The 26,026-nt window shown below is 27.6% G+C and overlaps 2 protein-coding genes and 1 pseudogene across 2 annotated transcripts; 2 read left to right on the forward strand and 1 right to left on the reverse strand.

The window, feature by feature from the left end:
* Positions 1-9,734: 9,734 nt before the first annotated feature.
* LOC111280102 (putative disease resistance protein RGA1) lies at positions 9,735-14,218 on the reverse strand. The gene is made up of 2 exons (XM_089756611.1): positions 10,841-14,218; positions 9,735-9,999 (listed from the first exon to the last, which is right to left on the reverse strand). Exon 1 carries the CDS (start codon positions 14,150-14,152, stop codon positions 10,886-10,888), a length of 3,267 nt encoding a protein of 1,088 aa, XP_089612737.1. The 5' UTR covers positions 14,153-14,218; the 3' UTR covers positions 9,735-9,999; positions 10,841-10,885.
* A 2,576-nt stretch (positions 14,219-16,794) lies between these two features.
* LOC149510929 (uncharacterized) lies at positions 16,795-18,765 on the forward strand (annotated as a pseudogene).
* A 2,369-nt stretch (positions 18,766-21,134) lies between these two features.
* Positions 21,135-25,971, forward strand: LOC111279420 (uncharacterized). The gene is made up of 10 exons (XM_089756334.1): positions 21,135-21,178; positions 21,300-21,344; positions 21,440-21,477; positions 22,520-22,551; positions 23,703-23,763; positions 24,059-24,107; positions 24,440-24,494; positions 24,578-24,665; positions 24,905-25,023; positions 25,683-25,971. Exons 1-10 carry the CDS (start codon positions 21,135-21,137, stop codon positions 25,746-25,748), a joined length of 597 nt encoding a protein of 198 aa, XP_089612460.1. The 3' UTR covers positions 25,749-25,971.
* Positions 25,972-26,026: the final 55 nt, after the last annotated feature.

Genomic DNA, 26,026 nt, shown 5'->3' on the forward strand with positions numbered 1-26,026 from the left:
TCATCATCTCATCAAATTTCATTCTCAATTCTAAATTCTCATTTTTTAGCATTTCATTCTTCTTTTGACAAGCTTCAAAATTCATTTTCAATTTATCATTTTTTTTGTCCAAATCATTCTTTGTATTCATTAAAAATTCATTTTCAACTTTAATTTTGAAATCATTTTATTACGTTTGAAGTATATATTTTCAAACTCAATTACTAACTCATTGTATTCATCTTGTAATTCATCAAAAGTATATTCATTTGAATCAATAGAATTAGAAGTTACCTCTAATTTTTCAATAGCCGTAAGACATGATGCATGTTGGTTGAAAATTTATCTTTCATGAAGCTAATCCAACTTCCTCCATATCTCATTAAAGGTTGAACAATTTGAAACTAAGTTTAAATTATGGGAGTTAAGAGCTCTATTGAATAAGTACTTGGCCTTGGCATCATTTATCACTTGCTTCAAATAGTTTGCATCATTTGAAGGAGTTTTAAGCCTTCTTTTTGTCATTAACCAAGCTCCAAAATTTTGTGACATGATGAACACCTTCATTCTTATTTTTCATTCACAAAATTCAAAATTTTCAATCATGAGAGCTTTGAAGACTTCTTCACCATCTTGGAACCTAAATTGAATCATAGGATCTTTACTCAAAGTGGCTAAACTTTCAAAAAGATGCCAAAATTTTGATACTAATTGTTAGCTTTTTAAGGTGATATAGTGATCTAAGAAGGGGGTGAATTGGATCTTTCTAAATTCTTTCCAAATAATGAATTTCAATATAATTGAATAAGGAATTAAAACAATGAGCACTTTAACGAAAATATAATACAATTAATAACAATTTGTTGATGAACTTCAAGCAAATATCAACAATAATAAATGTAAGGAGATAAGGATAGAGAAATCAAGCACAATGATTTATAAATGTTCGATCTTTCTCTATAAGATATCTATGTCCTCTTTTATTGGTTATCCACACCAATGCTTCAATTTACTAATTGAAGAAGAACTTTTACAAGATACAAACTTATCTTGTACTAAATCCTTATCTTTTTCTTAAGGCTTAGATAGCATCTTATACCATATAATATCAAGAAGATACCTCACCTCTTACTTACAAGATAACCCAAATGATTTATGCAAACTAAAATACCTCTCAAGGTTGAGTGTTTGCCTAATGAAGTATAAAGAAATATGGTAAATGAATAACACAATATAGCTTGGATACAACAAATGCAAAAGATATAGATTTTAAACTTTAACAACTCTTGATTTTTTGAGAGAATGAAAACATAGCTTATTATTTATTGCTTTCTTGATTCATCAATCTTCTTGGTGTATTAGAGTGTCCTATATATAGAGAAATTAAAGAACTAGCCATTGGGGATGGTTTGGAAGAAGAAATACCTATTAGAAGCTTGAAAAACTAGTCGTTATACATATATCTGGACAGACCCGATCGATCCCTTCTTTGAAGAGATCAATTGGTTCATGCTTTAGAAAGCCATTTCACACTTTAAAACACAACATGATTGATCCATTTATATAGAGGATCAATCCTATCAAAGGGGTGATCGATCCCTTACATTGGGTGATTGATAATTTTTTATTTTTCCAAAACAAAATTTGCTTCTGTAAGAAAAAATCCATTGATGCTTTTACCAAAGGGATCGATTCTGTCCAATCAAACCTTGACCAATCAATCTTGTACCATAGGGGATCGATTAGTTTTGCTAAAATTTTAACTTGGAAGCTTTCTTCTAGACGAAAAATCAATCAATCTATTATAAAAGGAGATCAATCTTGTCCCTTAGAGGATTGATCCTTTCTTCCCATTTTTTCATAAATCATTTTTAAATCACGCAAATAATTTGGATTTTGATCTTAAAACATTTTTCGCTTAATAAATCACTTTAAAATATTTTCTTTTTGAGTTCAAAACATACTTCCAAAAATTTCAAATTTTAGCACACTAAAAATCATTTTAATAAAAAAATTATTTATTTAGTACAAGAATAATAAATCATAAGAACTTGTACTAAATAATTCATTTTGCAAAATCACAATCAAGCTTATTTAGCTTAATATTTTGTCATTTCAAAATAAGGGTAATTCAAAGCTAACATAGATAAATGATAACATAGTAGTAAATCGTTAAGAACATAATAATAAATTACAGATAACTTAGCTAAACAGTGATAATTTAGAAGTAAATTAGTTAATCTTTGATAATTTTATAGTAAATTATTAATAGCTTCATTGTAAATCAGTAATAACTATATAATAAATCATCAATAATTTAGTAGTAAATTATTCATAATTGAGCGGTAAATCATTTTTAACTTAGTAGTAGATCAATTATAATTTAATAATAAATCATTAATAATTTAATAGTAAATCAATGAAAAGATTATAGTAAATTAGTGATAATTTAGTTGTCAATCAATGATAATTTTTTTATACTTAAAGTTATTAGGGATTGAAATCTAGTTACTACTAAGAATGAAGTTAGAACTTTCATTTTAAAGGTTAGGATAAACTTATTATGATTCTATTCAATAAAAAAATTTAGGAAAAAATTTTAAATTTGAATGGAACAATAATGTTATTGTATAAAAAAACTATCTCATATATAGTATGTAATTGATAAACTTAGTAGTAAATCAACAATAACTTAGTAGTTAATCATTAAAAATTTAATAATAAATCCATGATAACATAGTAGTAAATACATAACAATATAGTAGCAAATAATTGAATTTAGTAGTAAATCACTAATAATGTAGTAATAAATCACTTAAAACTTACTTGTAAATTAGTGATAATTGTAAATTAGTGTAATTTAACAGTAAATTAGTTAATCATCAATAACTATATAGTAAATTAGTGATAACCTAATAATAGCTTATCAATAACTTAGTAGTAAATCATCAATAATTTAATAGAAAATTATTTATAACTTAGTGATAAATTATTTATAAATTAATAGTAAATTATTGATAATAACAAAAAATCATTGACAATACAATAGTAAATTAGTGAAAACTTAGTTGTCAATCTATGATTTAATAGTTTTTTTATAATTAGTTGTCAAGAATTAAACCATGATTACTAGCAAGAAAGAAGTAGAATTTTTGAGAGAATAGAATAAAACTACCATGAACTTAGTCAATATAAAAATTAATTAAAAAATTCTAAATTAGAATAAAATAATAATATTATTATATAAAAATACAATTCTTATATAGTGTTATTGAACTTTTAAATTACATATTTTTCATAAATAAAAAATCTTTTAATAGTAAAATTAATTATTATTACATACATAAACTAATAGTGAACTAAAATAAATAAAACTAATAATTTACAAAAAAGTAAAAGTTATACAACCTTTAAAAAATTAAAACTATGAGTTTCGAAAATAAAAGTACAAGAACTATAGGAAATTAAATAATATGAATATCATAAGCACACTATACATAGTAATTGAATTTTTTTTTTAGTTATATTTTATCAACTTGAAAAGAAATTTTTTTAACTCAAAAAAGAAAGAGACATAATAATTAGTGTGAACATGCTTTAAATGGAATGAAATATGCAAAATTCAAGGAATTAAAAAAAAACGATCAAATTAAGAGTATAAATCTAAAAATAAAATGTTCATAACTCATTAAATTTACCATACAAGTGAGAAGAAGACACATTATAAATTTTAGGGTAACCAAAGTGGGGAAATTAAATGTGAAAGATTAAAGTGAATTGAGATTTTAAAAATTAAAGGGAGACATGTCATGTCTGTCTCTAGCTTCGCCTTTGATCATTTAAATTAAGAGCCAAACAATTATGTGGTTGTTGCTTAGTATCAAAATAGTAATAAATCAGTGTTAACGTAATTGTAAATTATCCATAACTTAGTGTTAAATCTGTTGTAACTTAGCTCTAAATCAATTATAACAATAAATTAATGATAACTTTGTAATAAATTAGTGTTTACTTAGTCATTAATTATTAACTTAGTACTAAATCAATTATAACTTAGTTGTGAATCAGTGATAACAATAAATTAATAATAACTTAGTAGTAAATCATGGATAACTCCATAATAAATTATCAATAACTTTTTAGCAACTCAATAATAACGTAGTAGTTAATCGTTAATAATTTAATAGTAAATTATTGATAACTTACAGTCAGTAGTTGATCTTAACATTTATCTTTAGGGAACCAATTAATACTATACTTTATCTCATTTTTTGTAAAACTTCTATCACACATAAACACACACACACACATATAATAACAAAGCACATAAAATATAATGATAAAAAATAACCAAACACATAAAATTATAAAATAAAAATATTACTATGACAGCTTTAAATATTTTACTGATAACAAAACTCTTAAATTAATGATAGAATTACTAAGTATATAGTTTTTCTGTGAATTAAAAGAATTTTTTAGTTTTTAATAATTTAAAATTGAAATAAAATAGCATAAATAAATTAATTGTAAAACAATTTGTTATCAAAACAAAAAAATATAAATATAATCTTTAAAAAATAAAGTTGAAACTATGAAATTATATGCTATGATTTTTTTAACTTTTTAAAGAGGTACAAATTTGATTTTTTTAAAAAAATTGCAGTACAACATGAGATAAAGGTCTAGAGTAAAATTAAAAAAATATAAAATTATATGAAGAAGAGAAATTGAAGTACAACATGTGTATTTCATTGATTGTCTACGTGATAATATTTTAATATTATCTAGATTAATGTTATCTCTTTACTAAAATAAAATGTTGTGTTGTGTGGTATTCTAGCAACTCAACAAAAAAATTATTGCCTTTACAGACAGTTTTAAAATGAAAAAGAAAAATTATGAGTCTAAATTTATTGAAAAATATATAGAAAAATTACTTATCAGTTATTTTGTTAGGTACGTAATATTTTTAAATCAAAATATATTAAATAATGATAATAATAGTATGAATTATATAACTTATAACTTTATAACAATATTAAATGATAAATTTTTTTGTATCACTTGACATCTAATTAAATGTACATCAATTAAAGAAATTACTCCATTTTAATTAAAAAAGTGTTCAAATCTAAAGTCTCAAATTTAAAACATATATATTGTACACTCACAATAGAAGAATATCTTTTGACATTTGTCTAAAATTTGTCATATCTTATTAATTTAAAATTCTTTTTTTTTTCATTTTTTAGCAAATAATAATAAAACTTAAGCAAAGGTAATTGAGAAAAATATTTCAACTTTTAAAAAATAACATAAAAAACTATTTGATTTAGAATAATGTATATCTTTAAATGCAAGTGTGTTATTTAAACTCTTATTGTAACATATTTTTGTAAGTTATGTATAAAAAATTAAGATTCATTATTAAAAGTAGTTATTGTCAATATCCCTTGAAAATACATAAAAAAATTCAATGATTATTATATCAAGATACTAATATTTCTTGATTGCTTCATATCTTTTTTTGAGAACGAGTTTATAATTTAGTATTTTCTATATTAGTAAAGTTCTTGCAAGTATGCACTTTTATTATAAAATAAAATTACAAAATGATTTATATTATATAATAAGTACATGTTAAAAATTGAAGACAGTGATGAAAAAAATTATATATTTTGCTTAATTTCAAGCAACAAAAATTTTATAACAATCTATTTTAAGTCAAAATAAAGAATTTGAATTTTCAATAATTAATTAATAAATAAAAAGTAAGAGTTTGAATAATTTCAACGATGATTGATTGTCTTAAAAATTCATAAAATTGAAGATAAAGATCTACCACAAACACCATAAAAGCTAGAAAAAAAAAAAAGCCCAAGAAAAAACATAAAGTAGAAAAGAAAAATGTACAAAATCCTATTTCATTGTGATAGAAGGTGATCCTTTATAATTGAAAAAAATTTTAAAAAGAAAAAGAAGAAAATTTTAAAAAAATAAATGAAGACGACGCCTAACACTAGAACACTTTAAAAAATTTATAAATAGAAAAATCAAAATAGAGAAAGATTAGATATTTATTCTCTATTGAACTTCACGTTAACCCCTTGTTTAGATGGTTAAAATTTATAAAAGAAAGAAAAAAAATCCTAACAACCATTATTTAGATAAATAGTGAAAAGGAAAGAAAATGATTCATAATAATTTTTTTTTTCAATTATAACCTTTTTTTATAAAATAATATATAATATAAAAATACATCTTCATACTGGCTAACTTGTATAAACAAATGATTCTCATAATGACAACTCATTTATAACTTTTTATGGTTTGACCACCAAATCTAAAGCGACCTGATGATTTGACCATCAAATCTAAAGTGACCTAATTGATCTTATATCGTCAAAACTATTTATGGTTAATTTTGGAACCTAATGTCATTTTGTTTATTCGCCATTGAACACACATAGAGTGACATGCATTTGACCTTGCTAACAATGTATGCAATCCAGAAAGTTATAACAAATATCAAAAGATTGAGAATTTTAAAGTAAATCAAGCCTTAATATTCATATAAAAGCTATTAAATAAGAAAAGATACAATCACATAAAACCATTACATACTAGTGAATTAGATGACCTTTTTGCATCAGAAAAAAAGTAATAACATATCACCATATAGTTATCTAACATAAATTTATTTTACTTACCAAAATAAAAAATAAATTTTTTCATCCTAAGAAAAAAAATTATTTCAACAAATTAAAACCTTGTATAGCAAAGATATTTTTGACATCTTTAATGACTAGATTAACCAAACACCAACCTTTCAATGAGTACTTTTCTTTTATCCCATGGGCATCCAAGTACTGCACTTACTTTCTTAAGATTATCAATAAAATATGGGTAAACAATGGTGATTAGTTGTGAGTTAATACTTATCTCCTCCAAAAGATTTCATATTTCATTTTTCAAAATTCGATCAATATAAGTGTTGAGCTTTTCATATATAGCATTTCGTGCAGTAACTACATTAGCAACCATTTCAAACCCGTCTTGAATAAGTTCACTATCTTTGTCATTTTCTTCATTTTTTAGCTCTTTTATTCATTGAACTACTTGAAAATTTGAAATGATTTTTAGAACGAGCCCCATGGGGTGTCATGAGATCAATGTAGTCCTCACCCGAAATATCATGATTCTCCAATGTTACCTCATTTTGGGAGATTAAATTATCAATATCATCAATATTCTCTCTTAACTCATCATCAGTTTTAGAAGATTGCTTCCTTCGCTCATTTTTGCTGAAATCCCAATATGCTTCCTTATGGCTTGATCATTACCATAAAGAATTATCATCTTGTCATAATTTGGAATGGATTTAGTCATCCACCCTTGGGCATGAGGATATAACTAAAAATTTATAAGTATTATATTGTGAGAATATAAATAATAAAACGTAAAATAGTTAATAAAATAATAATTAAAATTTAATTTTAATAAAATTTACCTCGTTCAATCTCTACAAAACTTCAGGTTCAGCACCCTATATTTGATAACTAAATTCCAAGAAAATCCACTCATTCATTGCTTGAATAAGTCATAACATCAATGGTTAAGCTTGAATATTATAATAGTATTCTTTGAAAAATGATAAAATATAATAAGGACACAAAAGTCATTTTATATTGAAAAATTTTTAATCATTTCTTTTCCTTTTTGTTTACCTTAATTTGGAGTAGTTAAAAATTGGAGGTTTTGAACTTTTGATGGAAAAGGAGGATGCTCAATTTCCTTTTATTTCCTTTATTAAAATGTAAATAATAAACAAAAAAAAAGTTTTTTTTTATTTCTCCTGCATTCCTTTTCTTTCTCTTCCTATCCCCCACTTTCCTTCAATCCAAATATAGCCTAAAATTTTTGTTGTATTTATTTGCTTTTTAAATTTAAATTTACATTTTCAATTTAATTTAATATTATGATAATTATTTCAATTTTATTGTTATTATAAAAATACTAAAATTATTTTATTATATTATAATTATAATTTTATTAACAATCACATGCAAGAAAACTAGTTCTTGAATTAATACCAAATTATTTTCAAATTTTCTAAGCTTTATCATCGAACTATCCTATTTTGATGATATATTAAATCCCTACTGTTATGTTGCTGTAGTTGCAAACCATATATGTAGAGACATGCATTGTGCTCTCAATCTCAAGTCAATAGCATTAGGCTTTGAACATCATAGAAGGTATCTTCTTAGAGAGTAGATCAATGATTTTTTTTCACCTTTCAATTGGCTTTTAATTTTATTCTTGTTGATAATACACAATTGAATATAATAAACTAAAATAGCCTCTTGATTTCTTGGTTATTGGTTTGACTGATTTATTGATTTCTTCTCTTTGATGTGTATAAAAAATTGGTTGATTACGGTTTTAAGTTTTATATTTATACATAATTTCATTAAAAAAAGTTAAATAATGAAATGTTTTGTACGTTTGAACTAGTCTTTGAGTGAAACGCCATTTCATTTCGATGGTTATGATAATATGGCCTATTAATTAATTCGATGGTTGCAATTTTTAATGTCTTCAAATATTGTTAAAAGAATAAAAAAGAAATTAAAGTGACAAAAAAAGTTAATTAAAAAACTTGGATACCCAAAATGAAAATTAAGTTGAAAATTTTGAAAAAACTTCCATGCTGCTGCTAATGTAATGTTTACTCGGATAAACATTTAAAATTTTTTTTTTTCTAAATAAGGATTTAAAGTATCATTTTTTTTAATTAAATCTTTTAAGTTTTTTTTTAATTAAAATCCTATTTGTTTAAAAGATTTTAGTGATTTTCATAAAAAAAAGATTTAATTAAACAAAAATAATATTTTAAAGGTTCAATTGGGTACAATAAAACGATAATGGTTTATTTGATAAATATGAGAAATTACAGAGGTATTTTTTTAACCATCCAGCATCTTTTTATACCATGGCAATGGATCTGAAGATGGAGAAGGCAGTAATATAAGATCCCGATAGATTTACAAGAAGAAAGGGTTCTACATGAGAGTAGGAAAGGCTTGGAAACGTAGGCATTTGTTATATGGATCAGACCACCTTGCACGGTAAAGTCAAGCTTGGTTGCTGCCATGGCTAATTGTCTCAAGTTTGATGTTCATGATTTGGGTTTAGAGGAGGTTCAGTGCAATTCGGATTTGAGGAGATTATTGATAGGTAAAGGTAATTAAATAAAAATTACATCATTTTCATAATTGTAAAAAATTTATTATGTAGTTTGCCTAATCATATAATTTAATTTCAAATTTTTTATTTTCTGCTATTATATATCATCTTGTTACGACTTTAGTTAACTTTTTATCTATAGTAATTTTTTTAGAATTTAAGCCTAATTTAACATTACTATTGAATATAGCTTTTCAATTTAAAGTTTGATTTTCCAATCTAACCAAAAATGCTACTTAAGAGGTGTTTTACGTTGGAAAAGTATTTTTGAGATAAAAAATCACTATATTATCTTATATTTTTATTATTTTATATATATTTTTTAAACATTTCAATTATTCACAGCACTTTTTCAGAGTAATACTAAATATTTAAAACTTTTATTCACATTTTTCTTATAACATTTTTTAAACCAACTTTTTCAATTCAATTTCTTTTTTAAACTGCAAAAATGCTAAACTAACTTTTAATTTCATATAAAATTTTAGCATAACCTTTTTTTTTGTATTTTTAATTTACATATTACAAAATAAAAATGATAAGTACAATCAAATAAAATAACACTCGATGTATTTCGAATAGTACATATATGAAAGAAAAACCAATAAGCACACCAAACAAACAAATTAGTCGAACAAAACTAATATATAAGTTGGATTAAATCCTTATTTGGCAGGACTTACAGCATCAGAATTGGATGATATTATTTCTTGAATTCAAGCGCAGCTGAAGCGTGAAGTTTCACTTTGTTCTGAGCCTTGATATAATCTGTCCCAAGTTGATACATTTAAAAATTGAAATGAAAAATTAGAGGTGATCAAAAATTGAGATAGGAAAGAAAACAAAATAAATAATATCGCCTCAAATATCATTTTATTAGTTTCCATTAATCAACAATCACAAATAGATTTCAGTCTGTGAAATAGTAAGTGACATAATAAATATGAATAAGAATTAAAAATTATATTGAATTAAAAAAATAAATGATTCCAACTTCATTTTTGTTAGCTTTTATTTTATGATACATAATTTTATCATTTTATTCAAGCCAATCAAAGGTGATTGAAATTCTAATCAATATTAATATCTAATAAAATAAGCAAATAATTAGATCCAATAAATTTCGACTTTAAACGAAAATGATGAAAAGAATTTTTAAAAAATGGTACAAATTAAAATATTAAAAAAAACTGAATGAAGATTTGACAAAAAATCAAAAACAAATATATATTGTGTTTGTTCAATACAAATTATAATGCAACATTTTTTTTTATTTTAAATGTGTTTGATATTAAATAGGTACAAAAATACATAAATTACTAAATCTATAAATAATGGAACAAAATAATATGGGAACAATTAAGAATTAATATAAAATTATTAAAATTTGGAAAAACAAAGTCTTTAGTTGGAAAAAAGTAAGATGAGCTCCATCAATTTATACATTACCAAAATTATGTTTCAATTTTTTTTTTAATTTTAACAAAACGAAAAGCAAGAAAAATAATTGAAAGAAAAAAAACAAGAAGATAGTAAGGAAGTGATATGTCCATTGCTTAAATTTAGCTAAAAATTTGAATTTTAGCAAAAGATTTAAGTTTAGCATAACCTGTGTAAGCGATGGAAGGTTCCCAAATGCGTGAACCCGATTTAATCAAATCACACGTCCATCAATACAAATATTTCCAATGTGAGCAATATTTGGCCACTCCACACCAATATCCCTTTGGCATCTTTCCGATAGCTGGGGACATCCCCAAATACTCAATTCTTGTAAAGAGGTGAGAAAGCGCATCCCCTTTGGCATTGATGTCAAGTTACTGCAACTTGCAATGTACAGAGACCAAAGAGAAGTTAGGTTTTGTAGAAACTCCTCTGGCAGAGAATCTAGTTCTTCGATATCTACAAGCCACATTTTTGTCAATTTGGAGAAAGGAGAGAAAAGTGAAGAAGATGATGGTTCTTCTGATGTTGTCATCTTCAATTTCATTGTCTTTTGAAGTTGCTTCCAGCTGGTTTCATTCAAACGCAGCTCCCGAACAGAAGGAAACAGTGGCATAGAGGTTAGCTTTGGGCACTGTCGTATTGTCAAATCTGAAAGGCAACGGAAGTAAGGCAGCTGTGCATTTGAAGCTTCATCAACATCACCGCTCCACCATCCCTTAAGATTTGGGCAATTCAAGAGGTCGAGTTCCTCTAAGGATGGAAAAAATTTTGATGATTTTGAAGACAACTCCTTTTGCATTTCAATCTCAGACACATTCTCCAAAACTTTTAATCCTGAAAGCCTAAGAAATTTGAGGGAAGAGAGCTGATGCAGTGGTGGCAGATGCTTGCATTCAACACAATCCTCTAAAATAAGTCGAGTTAAATTGGTGATGGAGGACAGCCAGCTAGAAATCTTGCTTCCTGGATACCCATACACCACAAGCATCTCTAGATTTGGGTGTGGTTCGAGGCCTTCAAAAACCAATTCAGACTTCTCATTACTTGCATCATCATCCTCCTCCTCCTCCTCCTCATCATCATTCTCCTCATTTCTCCAGCTCAATTTCAAGTGTTTCAAATTCAATTTTTCTTTCAAGTAAGAAGATCCAGGCTCTGGAACAGCATTTTTTAAAGAAGAAATACGTATTTTTCCTTTGAGGTTGTTCAGTCCATTCAATTCCCTTAACTCACCAACACCCTTGCCTCTCTTTCCCACAATAAACTCATTTAACGTTCGCAGACAAGTTAGTAGCCCTAGTCCACGTGGCATGTAAGCCAAACTACCACAACCATCAATATATAGATATCTAAGGCTAACTAACCTTCTTGTTTTCCTCGGCAATTTTTCAAGATCCGAGCAACCAGAAAGACGTAATGTTTGCAAATTCTGTAGCCTACACAAAGAACTAGGCAGTTTTTTAAGATTTTCATTTCCAATAAGATAAAGACCCCTTAAATGTTTCAATTTGCCTATGGAATGCGGTAACCTCTCAATACCTGCGAAACTCAAATTCAAAGAGCGTAGGTACCTAAAATTAGAAATAAGTGCATTGCAAATGGATTGATTCAAGCTGCCATCCGGAAGAAATATTGTCCTTAGTTTCTTTGCTTTGTGCAAAGTGCTTAGGATTTTCCAAGAAGCATCTAATTCATCTTCAAATAACACATGGCGAGTTCTTTCATCTGCATTTTCTGCTTCTAGACTTGCAATGCAGTACTCAGTCCCAGCAACAGAGCATGCAAGATCATGCATTAGATCGTGCATTGTGAATCTCTTCACATTTCCCGAATCATCTTCTTCTGCAACCTGAAAAAAAGATTTCCAAAGCAAATCCATGAAATACTCATGCCCAACGTCTTCTAGATCTTCGTCTCCACTTAGTGGCTGGATAAACCCTTGGGCCATCCAATACATGATCAAATCCTCAACCCAAAACTCAGTGTCCTTCAGAATTAAAGAGCAATAAGCAAAACATTGCCTCAAATGTGGTGGAAGATGATCATAACTCAACTTTAAAACTGGCATAATACCACTTTCTTGTTGAGTTATATACTTAACTATATTATTCTTCACCTTTACCCATTCAGCTTCTGTTCTTTTAAATAGTACACTTCCTATCGCCCTTAAGGCAAGAGGGACCCCTTTACACTTCTCTACAATCTCCATTCCAATTGCTTCAAAGTGTGAACCATTAGATTCGTGGCTTTGTTCTTTAAATGCCATTTGCTTCAGTAGTGACCATGATTGGCTTTTTGACAATCCTTCAAGCTCATGTGGTAAAACTGTGCTTGTGATTTCTGCAACCAGCCCACTACGAGTAGTGATAACAATCCAACTTCCCCTTGCACCACCTAATAGCAAATTTCTCAAATTGAGCCACTTTTCACGGACCTCATTCCATACATCATCTAGGACTAGCAAGTACTTCTTTCCATTAATGTTGTCCCGAAGAATATTTTGCAGTGTTTCCATCTGGAGGTCCCTTTCAGGTTTGCTTCCAGTTGCAGCCTCAATGATTTTTTCCACAATGACTTTTAGCTCAAACTTCTCTGAGACACAAACCCACAATTTTAGCTGGAAATGTTCTCCAACATTTTTATCGTTGAACACCATTTTAGCTAATGTAGTCTTTCCTAATCCTCCAATCCCTATTATTGGAACAACTGAAACATTTTCTTCAAGTTCAGATTGTAGCAACAGTTTTACAATTTTCTTTTTATCATCATCTCTTCCAATTATTTCTTCTTCACGCACAAAGGAATAAGTTTGATCCCTCTCCTTAACTTCAAGCAGTGACTCTACCGGGCTGTCGGTAAAGTGAAATTTGGTTCTATCAGCTGCAATTTTATCTAGCCTCTTTCTAATGGCATTAACTCTATGACCCATCTTGAGACTATATGCAAGCTGGTTTGATTTGGAGAAGAAAACGCGTACCTTTTTAACCATTTCATTCCGCCTCATTATCTGTCGCCGCAAAGCTTCAGTGGAAAAATCGTCGAGCAAGTCATCCACGTCGTAAAGCACATCTTTGAGCTGTCCGAGCCAGACCGTCACTTCATGGTTGTGGTTTCTTTGTTTCTCCTCAGCATCACGAAGCACACCTTTGATCAAGGAACAAGTGTCTTTGAGCTTGGTGATTTCTGCTTTGACACGCCAGGGCAAACCAAGTTCTTGGTGAGCCAATGATGCCAGACCCACCAAGATTCGTTCAGCAAAATTGAACAGGAAGCCTTCTGCCATTTCTAGATTTCTTCCTTCGCAGCAGGAAACACTAATCTCAATAGTTGGTTTTCTTTTTTTTTCTTTTTTTTTAAGAAATTTCAGATGGCTTTGAAAGAAAGTGATCGAAGATACCTGGCAAGGCAAAGTCTGAGTCAACTCCAAGTCTGAATGGTAAAAGTCTTTAAGTTTATGATGCAAGATGTGCCACATGGGTATGGGATTATTAAAAAAAATTACAAATAAAAGTAATGGAGGATAGTATGTACAGTCAACGGTCAAAAAAATAAAACAAAATTTTAATGGCTTGGGCCTGGGGTGAAAATTTTTGTGGCCAAAGATGGAGAAAGATATATGGAATATATATTATATTATATAATATAAATATATGGCATATCTCTCTTACAAAAACTAGTAGTTGGAGCCTTATCGGTTAAGATTAAGATTTTATCCGAGTTTGATTGATTTATAACAAACATTATTATTTTGTAGGTTTTTTTTTTAATTTGTATTTCACATGAGCTTTCTTCTTAAACGACTTTGATTTTTTTTTTTTAAGTTCTTTGAATATTTATTTTTGTTTAATTTTTTTAAATTAATATAGTTGAATTATTTGATATTTTGATTATTTTTTTCAAAGTTTCAATTGGAAATTAGGAGTTTAAATTTTAAATTTATTTTTTAAATTTAAATTTATTATATATTTGTTAAATATATATAATTTTTTCACATTTATTATATTATGTTACATATTTTAATTTTTTTAAGTATGAAATTATCTTATTTGTTAAATATATATACTTTTTTCATATTTCTTATATTGTCTTACATATTTTAATTTTTTAAGTATGAAATTATTTTATTTGCCAAAAAAATGAAATTATTTATAATAGAACTTTATTATTTATCATATAATAAATTAAATTTTTAAATATTTACATTTTTAAATATTTTTATTGATTCTATAATTGGTTGATTGATTCAATTGCATCAATAATTTAATAATATATCAATTTGAGCAATTCATTATTCAATGTGATTTTGATAATTACGCTAATAAATATAGTCCTGCTAGCATTTGGAATTAAAATTCAACATAAATTGATAAACACTCTCTTATCTTGTGATAATAATTTTGGGCAAATTATTCACGATAAAAATTTTATAGTTAGCAATGAAAGCTTAATTCAATTATATTCATATAATCTTTTTTAGTAAATTATATCAAATAAATTTGAAATTTGAATCATAATATTTGTAATTTCTTATTCTATTCTTAGACTACAACTTTTTTTATAAAGAAAAACCCTTTATAATTAAAATATCTTTACCGTTACATGTTTTGTAATTAAGATGTTGAATCCAAATATTTTTTAAATGAAATAAATAATTAAGAAAAAAACAAAATTTTTATAATCATCATAACAATGAAAATGAAAATTATTATTAAACTATAACTTTTGAGCAAAACAGAAAAATATGGGTCATGCTTTTCCAAAAAAAATTTTTTTTCAAAATTTTTTACCTAATTAATTAATTATTTATTTATTTTTTCTCATCAATATTAGCATTAATTTTGACAAAATGGTCCATTTTTAACAAAACAACATATTAAATTTGTTGAAGCTTAATATAATAGTAATTAAATTCGATTTTTAAGTTTTATTTTTCTATTTACAAAACAAATTTACAATGTTAAGTGGAGATTGAACATTGCCAACTAGATAAATTTTGTCAATACAACATTTACCTTTCCCCCTTCATTCTTTCTTTTCAATTTCATGTTTTTTTAAAATTCAATATAAAATATGATTATTAATTTTTATTAGTAATTTTGTGAATAATATTTTCTATTCAATGAATATTTGTCTTCATTCATGCCGATATTAATTATTTTTCCTGCATTGCCTTTATTCATAACTTATCATTATCAAATAATTGTGGTGGAATTAGCATCAAAGATGATGGAAGTGAAATATCTGCCTTATAAGACGTTAACACTATATTTGGATTGAGGGGGAGGGAAAAGAAACGAAAGAAAAATAAAAAAAAGTAATGAAAAGCGAAAAAAACTTTTTCTATTTAGATAAATTTTTAATTTAAAGAAAAAAAAAGAGGTAAAAACTAAATAATCTTTAGTTTTCTTTGTAATCCTCTTTTTTTTTTAATGTCTCAATTTGAGAAAAAAGTTAAGGAAAAAAAAGTTGAAAAAATTTTTATTTTTATAAAAATATTATTATATTTATATTTTTATTAAGACATTAGATTTCATTATACAACTAACACTTCTTACAAAAATAATTTTTTTATGAATATTTTATATAACAAAACAGTTTATAAAATATTTTATAATTTTTTAAGTCTTAACAACAAAACAAGCTAAATAATTGTCAAAATAAATTAAAAGACTGAATTAAACATAAAATTAAGAATAAATCAATAACTAACTAACACATCTTACCATATTAAATATGCTTAATTTTATTTAAAAAGATTTATTTATACAAGCTAAGTAGTATAAAGATATATTTGTATTTATAAAAAAAAAGTTATAATTGAAAAAAATATTATAATGAATTATTATCTTTCCTTTTCATTATTTATCCAAACAATAATTGTTACAATTATTTTTCTTTTCTTTATTAATATTCATTATCCAAATAAAAGATACATATACTCTTTTCTTTCTTTTAAAAAACTTTCATTTTCTTTTTTTACCTTTCATTTTCTTTTATTCATTAATATCCATCCAAAAATGACATAACTAAAAATATTTACTCAAATCGGAGCTGAAATTTTCTTTTCTTTAAACTTTAATGGCTAGAGTAAAGAATATCATATTTTCCCAAGCAAACAAGCACTTGTTGGAAAGGGAAACAAAGTAAGCGAATGAAGCTTGAATGGAGCAACCATCGTCACCAGGAATAAACCCAGTTGACTTGAGGAACTGTCTAAAGAGCTAGTGAAGTTCACTTTCCACTCTTACCTCAATGGAACTCGTGAATAGGATATTAGGCTCTCAAGATAATTTTGCTCCTCTCTCATCAATCACTAATCAACCCACCCCATCTCCCCTAATGCCGGTAAGAAATAAAAAGTAACCATGAAAAATCTTTTTTTTCTCCAGCTTTTTTTTTTTTTTCAATTACATGTCTTGGGATTCATTTCTTTGAATAATAAAAAATTCCTCGAGGGTCTCTCAAAAGCCATTATACATACATTAGCATTGGCTTTATATGAAATCATAACATTTGGATGACTTTAAGGGTTATCTAAGTGTAGCAAATTGGCATAATTTTGTCAAAGCAATAACTTGAAGTTAAAAGAAGAGTGGTTTGACTTTGTTCATGAAAAAAAATTCGAATTAGTTGGAGTTTGTCCTTCTAATAATGATAGTTTTACCTATTCCATTTGTATCTTCATAGTCAATTTGTTTATCTAATCATTGTATTTCATTAGATTTTGAGAAACATCAATTTTGAATTTCATGTTCAATAGCCTTTCTTCACTTAACTAAAGGGTATTATTCTATTCCAAAAAATATTTATGCTAATGATTATGCTTCTGTTTTTTTTTTTTTTTTTTGGGTTTGTGTATAAAAAATTATTAAATTCTTTATTTCTTTATCTTAGTAGTTTTCTTTCTCTAATAACTAAGTTGAAATAGAGGAATTTGAACTTGAGACTTGCCTTTTCTAGCAAAGGTGAAACCATGGTTTCACTATTTGCACTTTTTTATTATTATTTAGAAGTAATATCTTGTCATCTACACATTTTCCTTTATATTCTATTCAAGTAAAGATTTTTCTTTTTATTGTTTGTAGATGGTTTCAAAACAATGAAGGGAAAATGTGTTGTTGGTAACTATAACAGGTATGCCTTACCTTTAGGCATTTGTACAAATCTGGTATTGTTTGATTTTTTCTGTTATTTACTTTGTTTCTTTCTAAGAGACTATAGGAAAACTCTAGGAAAAAAAAAGAAAAAGAAAAAAGAAGAAGAAGAGGTGGAAATGTAATTTTTTTAGAACACGTTGCTAGTATAATATTCAATAACATTTCTTTTTTAGTTTGTCAGGTGAGGTTCAAGGGCTTAAACATTTATCAAAGTGTTTTTCTTGCTCTCGGACTTAGTTAATTTACTTTGAATAGTTAAGTATATTTTATAAACTTTCCTATATATATTTTTTACTTAGTGCTTTGATCATAATTGCATTTGAAGATTTGATCCTCTTTAACAAACTCTTAATACTTGAGGTTTAGGTAATAGCAGATATTTTTCTAATTATCCATGCTTTTTTTATCTTTTTCTTAATCATCTAGTTTCTTTAAACAATTTTTTTTGGTAGGATGTTTACCATCATGCTTTATTCTTTGAGATGTTGGAAGCAGAAAGTCTTGCAAAGGTGCCTCTTGGAGTTAAAATCATAGATGAAGGTAATGATTCAATACATTATTATCTGAGCCCTCTTATATGTGATGTTCAAACTTTATATGGTATCAGTGGCAATAGCTTATGTTTGTGATTCCATGCTATAATTTTTTTCCTTTACATTTATTTTGTCTTAAAAGATCAATAAGGAAAATTTTGAACTTTTGGACATCAGAACTTTTTGAAGGGTTCTATTTATCATACTTGGGCATCATGCAAATTGTTGCTCTTTCAAGCATTCAAGTTTACAAAAAGTTTTACTCAGAAGAAATGAAAATGACCAATGGTGTTGTTGTAATTTGTGTTGCAAAAGTGGCTGCTAAACATTACCTTTCATTGGCCAGAATACTATCCGCGAGTGAACTAACTCTATTCTATTTTGATTTATGCCTATAACTTTACAATTATGTGAAAAATTTTGTCTTATAGTAAGGAAAAAATTCTTTCCCTCAGAATAAAGTTCATCAACAAATAGAAAGAATCACAAAAAGGCAAAAGTTATATTAAATACTTAAACTAAAAAGCTTCAAATGTAAGAAAACCAAAATGAAAACTGCAACCTTTGCCTCAAAAAAATACCATAACTAAAAATGAATTAAGCTAACTTGGCTTTGAAAGGATTTTGGAATATGCTTTAATTATGGAGTATTTGGATATAAAAAATTTGGTAATTTTGATGTTGTTAGGAGAGCATAGTCGATGTACAAAATATTGGTCTGTCTGCATTTAAAAGTGTTTAATGAGAGTAAGCTTTGCAAATGTTATGCATCTCACTTACATCATAAATGCATATAGATTACATACATGAAAGCCTACTTTAGTTGAAAATCCACATTAGCACTCGCAATGTTCATCTGCCACAGCATAAAGCAATTTTTTGTACATTCTGGGGATTGTAGTCTATTTGTTGCAATAGCCTATATGTGGGCTAGGAATGTTGTAAATTGTGCTGACATAGTTGTATCATTCTACTTATTTAGTTTTGTGCAAAATCATTATATTTGATTTCAGGGATTGACATATGAGGGTGTTCTAAGGCTTTTAAATTAAGAGCATCTTGTTGGATCTATTCCATGAGAACTCCCCTTTGTAAGAGTTACTTCTCTGCTACACTCTAAATACAAGTCAAATGCCAGAAGAGGACACTTGATTTGATGATCAAATTTTTGTTGTCTTATACTCCTTGTGAAGAGAATTGCTTGGTATAACATCTAGGAATATTTTTTATTTCCTTATCTTTCAATGTTGTGACTGATTATCAAAAGTTCCAACTTGTGGAATAGACTAAAACTAGGATGAACTTATTCAGCACCATGGCCACACTCATGTCATACGGTCTATTAAGTTTCTTCACAATAACTTTGCTTTATATCTCAATAGAAACCTTAAAGTGTAGAGTTTGAGCAACTATTAAGATTGATAATTTTAAAATATTTTGAAACACAAATGCTGTCTACTGACAATTTATATATTGATGTCTAAATGTGTGAAATATTAAAATTATCAATTAGTAATTTGTGTCAATTGGTTAAATATAATTTTTTTATTTTTGTCAAATTTATTAAACAATCTTTTATTAAAATTTTAAATTGTATTATTTTTATTTTTTTATAAATTGTTTTCGTATCTACTTTTCATATTAAATTTAAAATTATCAAGTTTATTCACAAATTTTCTCAAGTTCTTGCAAGTCGTGACAATGGATTGATGAACCTTTACTAAACTTGTGCAATATCTAAGTTTTAATCTTTCCAAGCTTAAGAATTTAGTTAAGTTTGATGTTTTTATAGGTGAATCGAATCACTCAAATAAAATATTTTTAGTTTGCCAAAAACTTATGTTGCAGACATAGATGAAAATAGAAAAATATCAAAATTATCAGTAATAAGAAAAAACACAGAAAGTATGTCATAAAATAGTAATTTTTAAATAAATTTTTAAGTTCAGATAAAAAATGTCACAGAAAATCTTAATATTTCAATAAAAAACAAGATTAAAAATTTATTTTGAAAAATTAGACATTCTTTTGAGAAATTAAAAAAAAAATAAATGTGAAGTTCAATCGAAAAAAAATATTTATTTTTTTAAGTAAAAAAAATTATCCCTAATACATTGGTTACTGTTGAATTTGAAACGAGGTAAAACGTGAAAGTCATTCAACAAAGGAGCTCAGCTCAGTAAACAAAAATGGAATATTTTCATAAAAGACAAAAAAAAAAAGGAAAATGGAAGAACTTGAGCTAAGAAATAAAAAGAAATGAAGAGAATAGGAGAATAGATAGAAGAAGTAACAAAGTTCACTCTCCAATCGCACATCAACAAATCCCTCAATTTTGAACTCCGTTTCTCCCCTGATTTCTGCTCCAACCTTCTCATCGATTCCCACACCGTCGATCCCAATCCAGGTAAGACTACCCAAACCAAAATTTTTGCTTTCTTGTTCCATTTTTGTCCAAATTCCTAACTTTCTCTGTTAATCTTCACCTTTTGGTCCTTCCAAGAAGAGGGCCAAAAAGAAACAAAGAGAGACGTAAAAAATTGTGCCCATACCAAAAAAATTGAATCTTGATTGTTAGAGGATTGGTTATTGTAACAATTTTTATCCATTTGATAGAAGCATAATTGTTTTTTTTTTCTCACACTGGAATGGTGTAGATATTTTGAAGGGAGTTCCTTCATACCCTTTTTGCAACCATTTGGCATTGGCTTTGCGCCAATCCATAGTTTTCGGGTTCATTTGCAATAAACAAGGCAATTCAGCGTTAATGCATGATGAAATTTCTACGAAACAGAAGGAAGAGTGGAATAAGTTAGTTTCAAATAAGGGACTTGAATTTATCAAAGTTAGTTTGTTGTTGTTAATGCTTTTATTTATTTATTTCGATTTATGACTAATAATTTGTTTTCTTGATAGATTGTGAATAATATAGACATCGAATTTCATGTTCAAGAGCCGTTCTTTTCAATGTTAAGAGGTATTTTTGGTTGTTTTTATTCTTTACTAATACCCTTATTCCTTTGTCATTATCTAAGCAATTGAAATTTGACATTCTTTGCAAATGGCTTGAAGACAATTGAAGGAAGGTGTTCGATTGGTGAATACAATAAGTATGTCCTAGTTCCTTTTGCATGACTGTTATTTCCTTTCTTCAGCACTTATATTTTAAACTTGTTCTGTACAAAATGATTTTTGTTGGGCAACTTATTCAATTTTAAGGTCATTCATAACTTAAGGACAACTTGTTTAAGCTGACTGCCTGCCCCTCTTTTATTCGGTATTGGTTCCCCAGTGTCTTCATGGTAACCTAATTGATTTTGAATTCTTTTTCTTTTGATAAGTGACTTCTTTTTTTTATTCATATATTAATGATTTATTTATTTTAGTATTTAATCAGGTTCTATGATCCTTTTTAATAAATGTCTGGTGCGTGAAGTTCAGGTGATCTAATGCTTATGCCTTACATTTCCATGTTTATGTTCAGAGCTGGGCATTTCTAATTTTTTCAAATATCAGAATGTTCATAGTTATGCTACATTTTCTAAGATGTTGAAAGTCTTTCTTAAGTCCTTCCTGAAGGTAAATCCACTGAAGAAGGTAATGGCAATTGATGTTAACCCATGATTGGCCTTGAATTATATCTCTCTTCAAATGGGGAAAACATGGATTAATATCTTTCTCAAGGCTGTAGATGGAATGAGGGAACTTGCTACCACATTTTGAATGAGGATTAATATCACTGTATAATTATCATTTAAGACTAAGAGTAATGATGTTAAAAGATTGCATTTTGGTTCATTTGGCTCTATGTGGTTCTTTGAGAGTGGGTTGAACTTCATAAAACCATCAAATCTGTTAATATAGCTATTAATAGAATCTGGTTTCACTGAGAAATCTCAGAAATCCTAACTTTTCTTTTCTCAAAAACTTCCTAAAATGTATAGACTATAGAGGAATGTCAACAAATGTTAACAAATGATTCGACATAATAAGTATAGGTGGTTGGTAAAGTGTTGAATCCATAACTGAACCATGCATTTTTATGTGCTACTTAGCCTCCAACTTTTTATTTTATTTTTATTAATTATTAATCAGTAATCATATAGACATCCTTGTTTTTAGTTATATTAATCATTAATCATTTTGTTTTAGGACTCGAAAATCCAAATTCATTTCAAAATGTGGTAGGTTTTGTGACTTATCTTTATTTACGTTTAGCTATCATATAATTGTTTGATTTAGTCAATACTCGAGATGCATTGAAAGGAATATGATGGATAGTTACATTCTTGCTTCTAAACATTATGCTAATTCCTTTGTGATATTTTTTTCATGCTTTTGTAGGTGTGCAAATATATAGGAAATTTTGTCAAGACAACATTTACCTTTCACCTCTCTATCTTTCTTTTTCAATTTCATTTTTTTTTTCAAATTCAATATAAAATATAACTATTAATTTTTATTAATAAATTTATGAATAATATTTTCTATTCAATGAATATTTCATTCTCATTCACGGCAATGGTAATTATTCTCACTGCATTCCCCTTATTCATAACTTATCATCATCAAATAATTGTAGGGGAACTAGCATCAAAGATGATGGAAGTGAAACATCTACCATTTGAAACATTATGTAAAAATGTTTATTCAAACCGAAAGTGAACTTTTTTTCATTTTTGCTTGATACTTTGATGGCTGCAGTAGAGGACCTCATATTCCCCCAGACAAAAAATCCTTTTTTGGAAAGGGAAACAAAGTAAGCGAGGGAAGCCCGAATGGAGCAACCATCGTCACCAGGAACAAACCCAATTGACCTAAGGAACTGCATAGAAGAGCTAGTCAAGTTCACTTTCCATTTTCACCTCAATGGAACTCTTGAATGGGATATTGGGCTCTCAAGACAATTTTGCTCCTCTCTCCTTAATCACCAATTAACCCACCCTATCTCCCCTAATGCCAGTAAGAAATGAAAAATACCCATGAAAAATCTTTTTTTTCTTTATATTTTTTTTTTCAATTACACTTCCTAGGATTCATTTCTTTAAATAATAGCAGATTCCTTTGGGGTTTCTCAAAAGCCTTTATACATACAGTTAGCATTGGCCTTACATGAAATCATAACATTTGGATCACTTCAAGGGCCATTTAAGTGTAGCAAATTGGCATCATTTTGTCAAGGCATTGGCATGAAGCTGAAAGAAGAGTGGTTTGACTTTGTTCATGAAAAAAGATCTGAATTAGCGGAAGTATCTCCTTCCGATGATGATGATTTTACCTATTCCAATTGTATCTTCATAGTTAATGTGTTTATCTAATCATTGTATTTCATCAGCTTTTGAGGAGCATCAATTTTGAACTTCATGTTCAGGAGCCTTTCTTCACTCAACTAAAGGGTATTATTCTATTCCAAAAATATTTATGCTTCTGTTTCTTACGTTTTTATTGAGTTTGTGTATCAGAAATTATTACATTCTTTATTTCTTTACATTAGTAGTTTTCCTTCTCCAATAGCTAAGTTGGGGCAGGGGAATTTGAACTTGAGACCTGCCTTTTCTAGCTAAGGTGAAACCATGGTTTCACTATTTGCTCTTTTCTTTAATTTTTTTTATTTAGAAGTAATATCTTGTCATCTACACATTGTCTTTTATATTCTATTCAAGTAAGGATTTTTCTTTTTATTGTTTGTAGATGGTCTCAAAACAATAGAGGGAAAGTGTGTTGTTGGTGACTATAACAGGTATGCCTTACCTTTAAGCATTTGTACAAATCTGGTATTGTTTGATCTTTTCTGGTATTTGCTTCATTTCTTTCTAAGAAACCACAAAAAAACTTTGGGAAAAAAAAAGAAAAGAAAAGAAAGAAAAGGTGGAAACATAATTTTTTTTTTTATATCATGTTGCTAGTATAATATTCAATAACATTTCTTTTTTAGTTTGTCGGGAGGGGTTCAAGGGATTAAACATTTATTGAAGTGTTTTTCTTGCCCCTGGACTTAGTTAATTTATGTTGAATAGTTGAGTATATTTTATAAACTTTCCTTTATATTTTTGTGTTTATTGCTTTGATTAGAATTGCATCTGAAGATTTGATCCTCTTCAACAAATGCTTGATACTTGAGGTTCAGGTAATAGCAGGTGTTTTTCTAGTTATCCATGCTTTTTTTTTTCTCTTCATCATCTAGTTTTTTTGGACATTTTCTTTTGGTAGGATGTTCACCATTATGCTTCATTCTTTGAGATGTTGGAAGCAGAGAGTCTTGCAAAGGCCTTTCTTGGAGTTAAAACCATAGATGGAGGTAATGATTCTACACATTGTAGTCTGAGTCTGTTATATGTGAAATTTAAACTTTATGTGGTATCAGTGGCGATACCTTATGTTTATAATTCCATGCTATAATTTTTTTCCTTTATATTTATTTTGTCTTAAAAGATCAATGAGGAAAATTTTAAACTATTGGACAAATCGAAACTTTTTGAAGTGTTTTATTCATCATACTTGGGCATCATGCTAATTGATTAAATGTTGCCCTTTCAGGCATTCAAGTTTACAGGAATTTTTACTCAAAAGAGAAGGAAATGATCAATGGTGTTGTTGCAATTTGTGTTGCAAAAGTGGCTGCTCAACCTTACCTTTCATTAGCCAGAATACTAGCTGTGAGTGAGCCAACTTTGTCTTGTTTTGATTCATGCCTATAACTGATGAATATGTTAAATTCTCTGTCCTCTATTAAAGGAAAATTCTTTCCCAAAGAATAAAGTTCATCAACAAATAGGAAGAATCACAAAGAGGCAAAAATTATATTATGTACTCAAACTAAAAAGCTTCAAATGTAAGCAATCCAAAATGAAAACTACAACCTTTGCCTCAAAATAATACCATAACTGAAAATGAATTGAGCTAACTTGGCTTTGAAAGAATTTTGGAATATGCTTTAATTGTGGAGTATTTGGTTATAAAAAATTTGGTAATTCTGATGTTGTTAGGAGAGCATAGTCAATGTATAGAATATTGGTTTGTCTGCATTTAAAAGTGTTTAATGAGAGTAAGCTTTGCAAATGTTGTGCGTCTCACTTACATCATAAATACATATAGATTACATACATGGAAGCCTTACTTTAGTTGAAAATCCACATTAGCACTTGCAATGTCCATCTGCCACAGCATAGAGCAGTTTTCTGTACACTATGGGGATTGTAGTCTGTTTGCTGCAATAGCCTATATGTGGGTTAGGAATGTTGTAAAGTGTGCTAACATAATTGTATCCTACTCCTACTTTTTCACTGTTGTGCTAAATTATTATGTTTGATTTCAGGGGTTGACATATGAGAGTGTTCTAAGCCTTTTAAATCAAGAGCATCTTGTTATATCTATTCCATAAGAACTCCTTTTAGAAAAAGTTACTTCTCTGCTACACACCAAATACAAGTCAAATGCAAGATGAGGAGACATGATCCGATGATGAACTTTTAGTTGTCTAATACTCCATGTTAAGAGAATTGCTTGGTATAGCTTCTACGAATATCTTTTGTTTCCTTGGCTTTGAATGCTGTGACTGATTATCAAAAGTTGCAATATGTGGAATGGACTGAAATTGGGATTAACTTATTTAGCACCATGGCCACACACATGTCATACGGTCTATTAAGTTTCTTCACA

This window comes from Durio zibethinus, chromosome 27 (genome assembly GCF_047325235.1).
Source record: "Durio zibethinus cultivar Kanyao isolate XHJ-2024 chromosome 27, ASM4732523v1, whole genome shotgun sequence".
NCBI lineage: Eukaryota > Viridiplantae > Streptophyta > Magnoliopsida > Malvales > Malvaceae > Durio > Durio zibethinus.

Coding starts and splice junctions, on each gene's coding strand:
- LOC111280102 (XM_089756611.1), bottom strand. CDS start 14,152: ATGTGGCACATCTTGCATCATAAACTTAAAGACTTTTACCATTCAGAC.
- LOC111279420 (XM_089756334.1), top strand. CDS start 21,135: ATGCATGATGAAATTTCTACGAAACAGAAGGAAGAGTGGAATAA. Junction 24,108..24,439: donor GTTGTTGGTGACTATAACAG/GTATGCCTTACC, acceptor TGCTTTGATTAG/AATTGCATCTGAAGATTTGA. Junction 24,495..24,577: donor GCTTGATACTTGAGGTTCAG/GTAATAGCAGGT, acceptor TTCTTTTGGTAG/GATGTTCACCATTATGCTTC.